Source organism: Wyeomyia smithii, chromosome 3 (genome assembly GCF_029784165.1).
Source record: "Wyeomyia smithii strain HCP4-BCI-WySm-NY-G18 chromosome 3, ASM2978416v1, whole genome shotgun sequence".
In the NCBI taxonomy this organism is placed as follows: Eukaryota; Metazoa; Arthropoda; class Insecta; order Diptera; family Culicidae; genus Wyeomyia; species Wyeomyia smithii.
The window spans coordinates 188,787,251-188,798,937 of record NC_073696.1 but is presented as its reverse complement, the minus strand read 5'-3'; the positions used below and the strand labels follow the sequence as shown (position 1 = coordinate 188,798,937).

Sequence of the window (11,687 nt, the reverse complement as noted above, 5' to 3'; positions counted from 1 at the left end):
TTGGTACCATTGCGCTTATATAACCATAACTGGTGCACTTGCCATAATTGGCTCACCTAACCTTTAGCAACGTGATGGACATTTCTTTCGGGGTCTGCGAGTTTCAAAAGTGGCACTCAATGAAAATATTTTAACTAGTATAACTAAAGGTATAACGTATGTAAAATTTAAAAAAAAATGTGAATAGAATATTTGAGGCCATTTTCAAACTTCGCAAATGAAACGATGTTTGGTTTTTAAAGTTTACTTATTCTACTTACCCGTTTGGATCTGGAGAATCAAGATTTCCAGATATGACGTAGTACGTCTATGAGAAAATTCAATTTAACTCTTCGGTAACTCATTTAGGGCTGACCTCACGGAGAGGAGCAAAGGGGAATAGGAATTTGTGAGGTCAGCATGGGATAGGATATGAATGAAAGGAAGTTGGAAGGATTATTGCTTGTGTTATTGGAGATGCAATAGTACAGAAGTACTATCCACAGTGGAGAAGGGTTTTTTGGAGGTTTTGTCTATTTTTACATAGTTTTTTTTATTTTTTGGGGTTGTAGATTTTTTTTTCTACTTTGATTTGTTTTGTTTTCCATTTGCGAATTAATTTCAAAAATCACAATGTTTTCCTTTTTTACAATTAAAAATAAAACAATTTCTACTTGATTATCATCATTGAATTTTCATGAACTGGACACAACTAAAAATCGGATTTTACTGAATGAGTGAACTAAACTTTCTCCTTGATGCTTCTACTAATTTCAATTGGAACATTTGCCCTGGTATAGCCTGAAACTACAGTAATTTATGATTGTTGATACAGTACATGGCGATTTGTGTTACAAGAAATTGGTTCATTTTACTTGGTTGTTTGTTACAAAAATCTAGCGGATTTATCATTGATTTGACTGGTAAATCAGTAAGTTCACCAAACAAACATTTTAATAGTTACTGCTTTTTACCGATTCTCAAGTTTTTCACATGATTGAACCCATCCAACAATTTTAATAGACTAATACTAATCCATTATACTTTTCTTTTACCCTCTCGAAAAAAGCAGTTACTTTAAATGAAATAGGGATCACAGAACATTGCCAACCTCTCTACCATTACATCTCTAAACAGTTTAAATTCTAATATTTATTACACTTACACATCTAAAGGTCTCCCAAAGTTTATCATTACAATCTCATTACTCTTGTGTCTGTTAAGCCAGTTCTAGTCTTTACCTTTAAAAGCAAAGCAGGACTCACGCGCAACACACTTTTCATTGTTTTGAAGTGGTTATTTCGAAGTATTCTGTAATATACAGAAGAATAAGTAAAATGCGTTTTATTGCATGTGCGTGTGAGTTTACATGACTTGCATTCTGTTGCGGAAGAAACGATACATGTTTCTGAATGCTTTTGCTTATTTTCATCTTTTTTTCTACTCGTTCGTACGTTCTCTTGTTTCCTGTTGGTTCACATAATTTTTTTTATTTTGTTCGACTTATCGTGCATGCCATTTTGTTTGTCTTAAAATCAGAAAACATAAATCTTAGCAGTATTGGCTGATGTATTTATATCGCAGATGAATGTATCAAATTTCGTTTTGCTCATTTAGTTCGATACTCTTGTTTGTACATCTCTTCGAGATTTGACATCTGTTTAAGAGTTGATCATGACATTTGAATGCTTGTTGCCGGTGTTGAGTTATTTTATACTGCCAATTGTTGAAACAACTCTCAATCATTGCAAAGTATTTCGAAGATTCCATTGTTCAGATGTCAGGTAACGGTTTTTTGTTTTATTTTTTTTTTTTTTGTTTTTAAAGTTTTCATTTGCAGTTGATTTAAGTTGAGAATTTAAAAAGCAATGTGTAATATCAACAAACAGCAATAGAACGAACAAACACAAAGGAATAAAAGTGATTTTTGGATTTCCTTCATTCTCGTCGATATGAAGGCTATCCGATCAGGTAGTTTTGAAAAGGGAACAACTACAAACAGTGTTCTGAGAAAGATTACCGAGGAACCAGTCCTAGCAGACACCATGATTTTTATGAACATAAGAACAGGAGAAAAGCAAAATAGGGGCAAATTTAATTTTTTTTCTCTCGAATCGGTAGAAAACATTCAATGACTATTTTTTCACGCCAGGTCTATCTAAACAATGGAACCCGATGTATACTTTGAATTTCCGTAAAACGATAAGCTAGCGATACTTCGTATCGACGGATTTTTTTAATTCATTATTGTTCCGGTCAACAAATAAACATAGAACATTACATATTCAGAATAAAAACTATAGTATTTTTTCTATCTGTTTCCAAGTTAGCTGTACTTTCGGTATACACTTCTTTTATTTATTAACTTTTTTCTGTCTTGATGTGAATTGAAAATGATTCAATGTTATAGGATCGTGAAAAAGTGCTATCTTGCAGGTTTGCATGTTTAAAGTCTGGTAATGTTTACGTTTGTTAATTAATCTTTCAATATGCTGAAGCTTTTTAATGTTACTTAATTTCTATACAATATGTGTGTAGTTCATTTTATTTGCTGTATGCTTCCCTAGATGGTTTTTAAATTTAGATATTTTTACGAGAATAAGAAACTAAGAAAGCAAAGAAAATTCAAAAAATATATTACGGGACTTTCAACTAGAAGCTTTCAACAGTAAGCTAACACGAAGAATTGAAAAGCTAGCACATTTTTTGACATTTGTACGATGTAGTTTTGTGGATTGAGCAGGTTTTCGAGGATTTGAAAAATGTTTGTGGTAATTCATACAAAAACAAACAACAATATTTGGCAGTAATAAATGAATTTTTTTATCATTAATCAAACATATTACATGTTTGATTTAGATTTTATCAAAGTTTCAAACGAAGTAGTTATTGCGTTACTATGGTTTCGTACATTTATGTTTTCTAACGTAAAATGTCAAACTGACTATCAACCGTTAGCTTGAACCTGTCAAAAGCCCTTCTCAATAGATTCATAGCAAAAAAGGAAGAGGGAAAATGAGATCAAATAAGTATTTGCAGTAACGTTGTGTTTGAATAGTTTTTTATAGATAAACATAAAACCTAGATTGCAAATATTGTTATACAATTTTCGATACAAAATAAAAAGTGAAACGTAGAATGACGCCTGGTTGTTGTACGGTTAATTTGCAATAGAAACATTAATTAAGGTAGGTTTTACCGCGTAATTTGGAGTGCTCTGTAAACAGTAAACTACCAATTTTACAAATTCAATTTTGAATCAGCATTATTGCACTGGGCTAAAGTATGTTTTTCATGCTGAAATTTAGAATCAATTCCTAACAATCTTTTGACATGGCGGTCTAGACACTATTTGTGCACCAAAAAGTTTGCGATTTTAACAGAAAAATAACTTACTTTTCTGTTGTTAGACGCAAAATGATAATTTGAGACGTTTAGTAGATATTACTACGACTTCACAAACATCACATCGTTTCTTACAGGGATATTTCATGAATAGAAGGGCGGAGTTACAAATGATATTGTGTTGATGTAGGGTTTCGTGTACTCTCCCCGTTTGTAAAAAATACTAGAAGGCACGCTCTCTCCTACAAATATTTTACGGGTTGTAATTTTAAAACTTTGCTATTTACAAGAGACTTAGTTTTCCGAATTTGTAAAAAAACAAAAGTAGAATTTCTTAAATGCATGTAATGAAAAACTGAAATTATCAACTGAAAAAGGGAAATCATTACTGGTCGGCAAAGTTTTCAAACTCCGCCCCCTGAGAGATGGCCCATATTGGTTTGTCCGTAAACTAACTCCCTTCTAACATCGGAGACCAGCTTCGGCCGAGTAAACGTGAAAGCTTGTCCACATTAGTAGCAACTTTCAAGACCCTCATCATACACGTTCAATGTGTTGCTTTGAATGTTTTCCGTTATCAGTAGTGATAAGTCTTTCGATTCTCGTTTTTGCTACAATATTGTCACACACATGCGCGTGTTTCTGCTCATACTTTTTTGCTTGCCAATAGCTTTCAGCAATACCTGCTTCTCCATCTTTGCGTTTTGCATGGGTTCAACACACATCTTTATTCTTGTTTATCCGTCGGTGTTTGATTTACTTTGCTTGTTAATATTGTAAAACATACATTTAATAGTTCGATTTTGTACTGTATTTGTTTTATTTCTCGTTTATCTTTATTCTACTGCAAATTGCGCAGCTTTTCAAAAGCACGCAATATTGACTTCTCTTCGAACTGATGAGCTGATGCGCAATTAGAGAGTAGTTTTCGGAATAGCTAATGGTTGCTGGTTCACTTATGAATAGTTTCCAAAAGTGGGCTATGTTGTGATTTAGTGTTCCAAAGATAAACTTTTGTGACTAATCTGGACGAGTTTTAAAGGAATGAGAATATCTATTTGCGCATTAGCTGTAATGTTCTTACAAACGTGTTTTGGTCTTCACTGTATTGTATCTAATGTAATTGTTTTATGCATTGCCTTTTCATTGATCGAACCTCAATGTTACATATTTAGTGAGGTGTCGCAACACACGTGATAGTGTGCATACAAATAAAAAATTGAAAACAATGATTATGACTATATTTTGTTTGCATGTATCCTACAATAATGTAACAATTTGACTCATCTCATATTGTGGCTATTTTACAGCAGTTGTACGGGATACTCTGATCTATGATACAATTTTGAAAGAGGTTTTTTTGTGTGGTTCTATTTGGTATTCGAGAAAATAATTCTGAATATAATTAATAATTTTGTTTGTGGAGGTTATCATTTAAACTGCTGTAAAAATGTCAGAAAATGAGACATTAAAATAAACAATAAATTTAAGATACTCATTCGTAATGGCCGACTAATTTGACCAGAAATGTCACGCCTCAAATTAAAATAAAAAAAAAAACATAAAAAACGACGATTCATAACTAGAATAAACAAGCACTTCAGTACATTACTCACTTTAGTCGTTCTATCTCATTTTACTGCTTCCGATCGTTGTTACTTGGATGGCGATTATGAAACGGTAGTTCTCCATGACAATTGGTGGATTCGGTTGATAGTTGTTTTATGTGGTAATGATTTTGTGGATTTGTTGGTAATTGCCAGTTTTGTTTTCGAAATGTTTATAATTTGGCGAAGCGGGTTTTCAGTAAAACGATCTTGGCAGCACTGTACCTGCAGGCTTAACAGGTTCATCTTTGGACGCACGTTGTGGTTAAGCTTGGACGTTTAGGATCGTTTTAAGGTTGTTAGTGAAATCGGCATTCCGGTTTATTTTAGCCGCAGCCGCAGCACATGACATAGCTAGTTTCACTGACCTGACTTTGACCCTAGACGATACTGACGGTGGTGAGAGAACTGTTGATGACGATGACTTGCAACTGGCATTTTTGGCGACACCAGATGTTGAGGACGTTGGTTTGCCACAAGAAGTTCTTGAAGTACTTAAAGCTGATGTTACCGTAGTGATGGAAGGAGCAGAAGTCCAGTGTACTGGTGGTTTCGGCAAAGCGGTGGGTGCTGGTGCATCGTAGCATTTACTACCAGCAAAATAGGAGAAGTTAGGTGGCGAACCAGATAACGTTCCAACAGAATTATTAAAGTTACCACCACCGGGGCTTGTACGCTGATAGCTGGTATTGGCATTAAAGCTATGGGGACGTCCGCTAGGTGAATTGGTGCCGTAGTAATTACCACCCTTGCTACTAACTGGGGAAGAAGATTTCACTATCGGAATAGCGTTCGATGTTGAGATACTTCTAAAGTAAGTTGAGCTGGGCGACTTTTGTCCCCGGCCTCCATTACCAATATTATTACTAGCAGAGTTGTTCCGCTTACTACTGCTACCATTGCACTGCTGGGGACTATGATTGTTGAAATACCGTTCCGCCTGGCAGCCGTTCTTACCACTTCTATTGTGCGAGTTTGTCATGTTGGACTTTGTTTTGCGTTTTTTCTTCTGTTGGTTCGGCTCAAAACACTCACTACAGTTATTGTTTCAGTCAATTGTTTCGGTACGATTTACCTTTTAAAACTATTATCACACTTTATTATTATTCATTAAAAATAAACTATATTTACTTTGTATCATCAATTATACTGCTTCAGTTTATGATTATTCTTTTCTTTTAGTGTAATTTTTCTCGTTTTGATATTGTTTTATTATAAAAATATCTCATTACTAAAAGAAAATGCAGGGTACACAACATAATCGAATGCAGATACACGAATCTTGTTTCACTTTCCGTCACTGTTGATGCACTTCAATTCTTTGTCCTCTTAAAAGTGCTCTACTTTTCTTTATTTTTCTTCCGGTTAACACTAGTAGAATCGTATTCCAAATGTTTTGTTTTTATATTTTCAACTGCTTCTTACCGTTGGCATCAGGGGAGAGATATTCAACCTTTCGCAGATACATTCCAGAGGCTTCTCACAGTGGTGCAGGAAACGCTATCACAGAAATCGTACGGAATCAAAAGAAATATCTCCCTTGAGCACTGCAGCGCTACTAGAACCAAACTTTGTTCGCTATCAGCGCAAAAGGTGCGCTTCTTTGTTCAAGTCACTACACTAAACCGCACATACGTTGCATGTGTGAATGAGGCTTGTGTGCGTTAACAGCTCGGTTACACCAGGCTCTTCCTCCGTCAGTTTGCAGGCTGCTTCCACAGCACAACTTTACGTGATGCAAAATCTGTAGGAAACACTTTCCAAACCCGTAGCAAGTGTGTATGTATTGGTGAGGCCGTTGTCGCGCTCTGAAAAGGAAAAAAAAGTTAAGACAACCATTTTTGTATTCAAGTTACATTAAAAACAAAATGAACAAAAAATAAACATTAGTGAAAATGTACGCTTGTGTTTGTGAGCTCTCATGTTTTGAACTCAGATGGGGTAGCACGCACGACATTCAAATACGACCATCAGCTTAGTTTTACGAACCCTGGTGGGTTTGAAATTAGCTACGATGTGGTGACGTAAATGAAACAAGATGGCGTCGTAATTTTTACGGATTTTTTTCTCGAAACATGTAGCTCTGATGTTCATTGATTCAAAAGCAAGTTTTATATATTTCGGGCTCATTCAGCAAGTTTTATGTTTACCTTTTGAATTTTGCGAACAAAGAAATCTACTCTGGCTTGACCTCTTTTTCTAACTAGCGAGTGATTGCCGTTTTCAACTAGGCTGCTGCACTCGACATAGCTATTTTGTAATTTTTCATTATTTGAACATCAAATTTCGTAGACCTTATTATTTTTTCTTGTTCTTGCAATCACATTTAATATTAACACAATCAGAATTTCTAGAATTGCTGTTTCTCGCCTCTAGTTGAGATGATAAAAAACTACACTTAAGGTTAAGATTCTCTTTTTAGGTGCCTCCTCTAGGCGTTAAAACCGATTTCCAGACCAACAACAAGCAAAACTTTCTAAAATACTTCCAAATCTATAATTTTCACTTGGACTGACACTCACTGACTATTCCAATCTTTCTCTACTCAACTGGACGAGGGAGGCCTCACGATCACTTCCTCGCTACTGCGATCCGTTCAATTCGACTTTCTTCTATCAACTGGCATGGCGAGGCAACGGCAAGTCGATGCCCGGACGAACTTTACTCAGTGATAATCAGAGATGCCAGAAGTTCAGTAACATGTTCCCACACTAGAAAAGATTTACAATTATTCTGAGAACTTGTCTGCATAAATTTAGAAATAATCTGTGCAAATTAAAAAATTATACACCAATCACAATATCTAAATAAAATTCGAAAAAACATATAAAAAGAGCGTTTTATACAAATCTGCACTCAGAAAGTTGGTAAATATGTATATCTGGCATCCCTGATTGGGATAGGAGGAAAAAGAAATATAAAATACATGAACCGCAAAAATCTGCACCTGGATGAATTCACCTACTCATTTCTTACCTACACAAAGAAAAATGAAATGGTACTGCTTACTTTACACCCGTGGTAGTTTTAACAAAAACAAAATAATTATTACCATATCGCATTAAGTGACATGTATAGTTGGGTAAAGTTGTTTGTTTCATGCTTGCCACTACTCAAACTGTAAATCATCGTTGTTCCGACTTTTTATACTTTTTTGCCGATTACGTTCAGCAGCTTTTCTCGATTCGTGGTCAGGGATAAAAAGTGTATTCAAACCCGAGGTTTCAAACATTTAACGAGTGTTCAACTAAATATTTGCCTAAATATACTAAATACAACACCAGTGGTATACCAGTGGTTCCCAACCTCCCAAGCTCCGCGGCCCGTTTTGTTAAACACAAGAGCTCCGCGGCCCCCTATGCGAAGCTAAGAGAGCTTCGCGCTCCCCTAGAATTGCAGAAACAAGTTTTGCTATACGAGGCTGCTTTTTTCAGTCTCATTTCGTTCTTCAAGAGTAATTTGTTTCATGTTTTAGTCCTAATACGCAAAAGAGCTGAAAATCCGCCTTCACAGAGGTATCTAAAAAAAATTACCTGTTAAATTTTCCAAGAGCTTAGCGGCCCCCCTAGGTAAGTCTCGTGGACCCCTTGCCGGCCGCGGACCCCCAGTTGGAAACCACTGATATATACAGTCTGTGAATGTGATTTTTATCCTTGTGTCAATATCAACGTTCTTACTCATATTACCATAGACTGAAAGAGGTAATACTGCAGGCTTCACCACAGCATTAAATAATCATTTTGAAACATCGTTCAAATATCAGTCACCACGCAGATAGGTACTGCAAATATTCGGTAATAAAATTCTAGTTCCAAAATTAACACAACGGATAATGAAACCTCCATATCCGCATAGTATTATCACTGAATAACAGACATAACTTACATACTTTATTTTTGCAGCAATAGACCAATTATGGATCCAGTGCAGGGATTTCAGATGTGCAGATTTGTCTGCAAAACGCAGATTTTAGAAATCGTGTGCAGATTTGCATTGATTCGCAGATATTTGCAAATTTTTCAAACTTTCTGCCGATTTTTTTTTTAGAATCTCCTTATATTCGTGTAGATTCTCTCAAAATGTGTGCAGAGTCTTTGCTAGCGTGAGCGCAATTTTTCCGAATCCCGGATTGATTTGTTTTTCAGATTAGAAGCAGATTTTCCAGGGTAAAATGGGTGCTTCTTGTTTTCCGTGTAGTCTATTTATTTGTTAAAGGAGACTTTAAATCTTAACGTAAACGAGATAGCATATCACCGCCACTTTTCATACACCTTATTCTGACAGCTGACAGTGGGCACAAATGAGTTTGAGCCCAGGACATGAGTTCATTGTCATTTACTCGGTATAGAGATGCCAATAGCACGTTTTTCTTAGCTAGCTTGCATTTCTATATTATTTGCTTTGCTTCATCGTAGCTAACATCGCAGATCCACGATCTGTGGGCCCCACTGACAGATGCTATGTTATGCGTATGAAAAGTGGTGGTGATATGCTATCTAGTTTACGTTATGATTTAAAGTCTCCTTTAATAAATAAATAGACTACACGGAAACGAATAGTACCCAATTTCATGTCGATTTCAACGGCGTTGTTCCGTGCAGAAAGCCAATTTTGAGTACAAGTAGATTAATTCAATAGAACTTCTATTATGGAAGGTATATAGCACTAAGAGTAATATTACGTCAAAAATACCCAACGTTTAGTTCAATCTTTTAAACTATGCCTTGGGTAGATTTCAGTTAATTTCATTTGATTGAATTAATATTAGTTGGAAAAAGCGGATCATTGAAAAAAAATCTATAACAAAACCTACTCACGTACCTTCTAATTTGGTGTAACTGGCTTCATTAATTTCCCCTTTAAGTGCCTCCGTCCCTAGCTCCATTCTCACAATGCAATTTTAATCTTCTTCTCAATTGGCGGCTATTATTAAAAAACAGAAGCACAAAAGCACGTTCGTTACTAAAATCACTAAAGAAATCTCTGCCACTTTCGCGAAATCAATTTCATCACGCGGGTTATGAATTTTCAATTTTTTTGATTTTTCATCCAATATTGGGTTCAAACTACTCAATGTTGACTTTTTGCCAAAACACCATCATCGAGTAAAAGCATGTTTAAACAAATTAAGTTGAAATGACTCAGCGATAGCATTGCAAAACTACCCAACAGGTAAGTTGTATAAAGGTTTACATCATTTCAGGTAGTTTGTACCCTCCGGTTGGGTAGATTTTGTTTTCCGTGTAGACTATCTCCACAGACTAACAAACGTAACACTGGAACCTAGCTCCATCGTCACAAAAAACGATCATTTCAAATTCCCAATCCAATAACAGTCTTCGCGCGACAAAGCCGCTTGGGGCGCTGTCATGCAATCTCATACATATTTTGTGGTTCCCCATTTGACACATGCCGTAACGCTTGCGCCGCTGATGTCGAAATACATGACGCAGCGCGAACACGGCAGCAGATGGTGTTAGTGTTACTAACGTAAAGTACTGGAATCGTCCGAACGATGATTTCATTGAAAATTTGTTTGAAGTGTTATGTCTGTTAGTCTGTGCTATCTCGTTTACACTCACGCTGAGATGTTAGCGCTTGAAATATGGCGCAATATCAGCTAGCTAATTCTTCTCGCTTAATTCTTAGTAAATTGAGGTTACACCACAGAGAACAGACATTCATGTTGATATAAAAAAATTGAAAATCATGTTTAAAAATTTGAATCAATAAACGTTAAAACACTAACGTTATCTGTTTTGTGGTGCCCCAGTTGCACTACATAAATAATGCCGTATCAATGTTTTATCGATATTAGTGCTAGGTTTGTCATAGACGCGATCGCCACATAGCGGGAGCACTACCGCTTAGTATAGAATGACGGTGTCAGGTTTTTACACATCCTTTAAAAATAAAAAGAACGTTTTTTCTCTGTGGTTACACCGTGAAAGTATGGTAAAATCACAGACTAACAGACATAACACTACGAACAAATTTTCAATAAAATCATCGTTGCGCTTATATCAGTACTTTACGTTAGTAGCACTAGCATTATCTACTGCCGCATTTTTGTCTTGTATTTCGACATCCACACCAGCGTACGTACATGTGTCAAATTGGGAACCACAAAATATGTATGAGATTACATGACAGTGCCCCGGACGGTGTTGTCGCGAGGCTGATCGTTGTTTTGAGGCGATGGAGCTAGGTTCCAGAGTTATGTCTGTTAGCCTGTGGCAATATGTATTACCGAGCTCGAGAATCATTTTAAAATGTATATCTTGTACTAGTCATCTTTGATATTATGTAAAATGTGGAATGTATCCCAACAGCGACTTGAACGGTGTTGTCGTGTAACATTTGTTTTTTGATTGGATTTTTTCAAACATTTCAAATTCAATAATGATGGGCTACCAATTCCCTTTTAAAATCTGGTCAAAACCAAATATTCATCTTGTTTACATCAGCGCCACCTACATGTCGAACAGAGTTTGTGTTTTGCAATAAAGTCAAATAATATGTATTATTATTAGTAAATGTTCTTTATATGAAATACCGTAAGGGATTTACCTACGATTTTTGTTTTTAAGATCATAATAAAATTTTTATTTTAGATGCAGTTAAATGATTCAGACAGTGCGAGTAGTTCCAATTCATAAACGGTACAATTAAAGTCAGAATGAATCACTAATGATAACCGACAAACGTAATACGCCATGTTGAACTGGGCGTATGACCAGGCGAAAAGCTTTGACG

General features: G+C 35.7%; 1 protein-coding gene across 3 annotated transcripts; it reads right to left on the bottom strand.

Moving 5' to 3' along the window:
* Positions 1–272: 272 nt before the first annotated feature.
* LOC129730173 (uncharacterized) lies at positions 273–7,552 on the bottom strand. 3 transcript variants are annotated; one of them, XM_055689290.1, is made up of 3 exons: positions 7,082–7,552; positions 5,589–6,739; positions 5,408–5,521 (listed from the first exon to the last, which is right to left on the bottom strand). In XM_055689290.1, exons 2-3 carry the CDS (start codon positions 5,911–5,913, stop codon positions 5,439–5,441), a joined length of 408 nt encoding a protein of 135 aa, XP_055545265.1. In that variant the 5' UTR covers positions 5,914–6,739; positions 7,082–7,552; the 3' UTR covers positions 5,408–5,438. The 3 variants fall into 3 exon arrangements, with proteins under 3 accessions (XP_055545263.1, XP_055545264.1, XP_055545265.1); XM_055689288.1 differs by having other exon boundaries at positions 273–6,739; XM_055689289.1 differs by having other exon boundaries at positions 273–6,739; positions 7,454–7,552.
* Positions 7,553–11,687: the final 4,135 nt, after the last annotated feature.

Excerpts from the sequence above, each read along its gene's own strand:
- LOC129730173 (XM_055689288.1), bottom strand. The coding sequence starts at position 5,913 with ATGACAAACTCGCACAATAGAAGTGGTAAGAACGGCTGCCAGGCGGAA.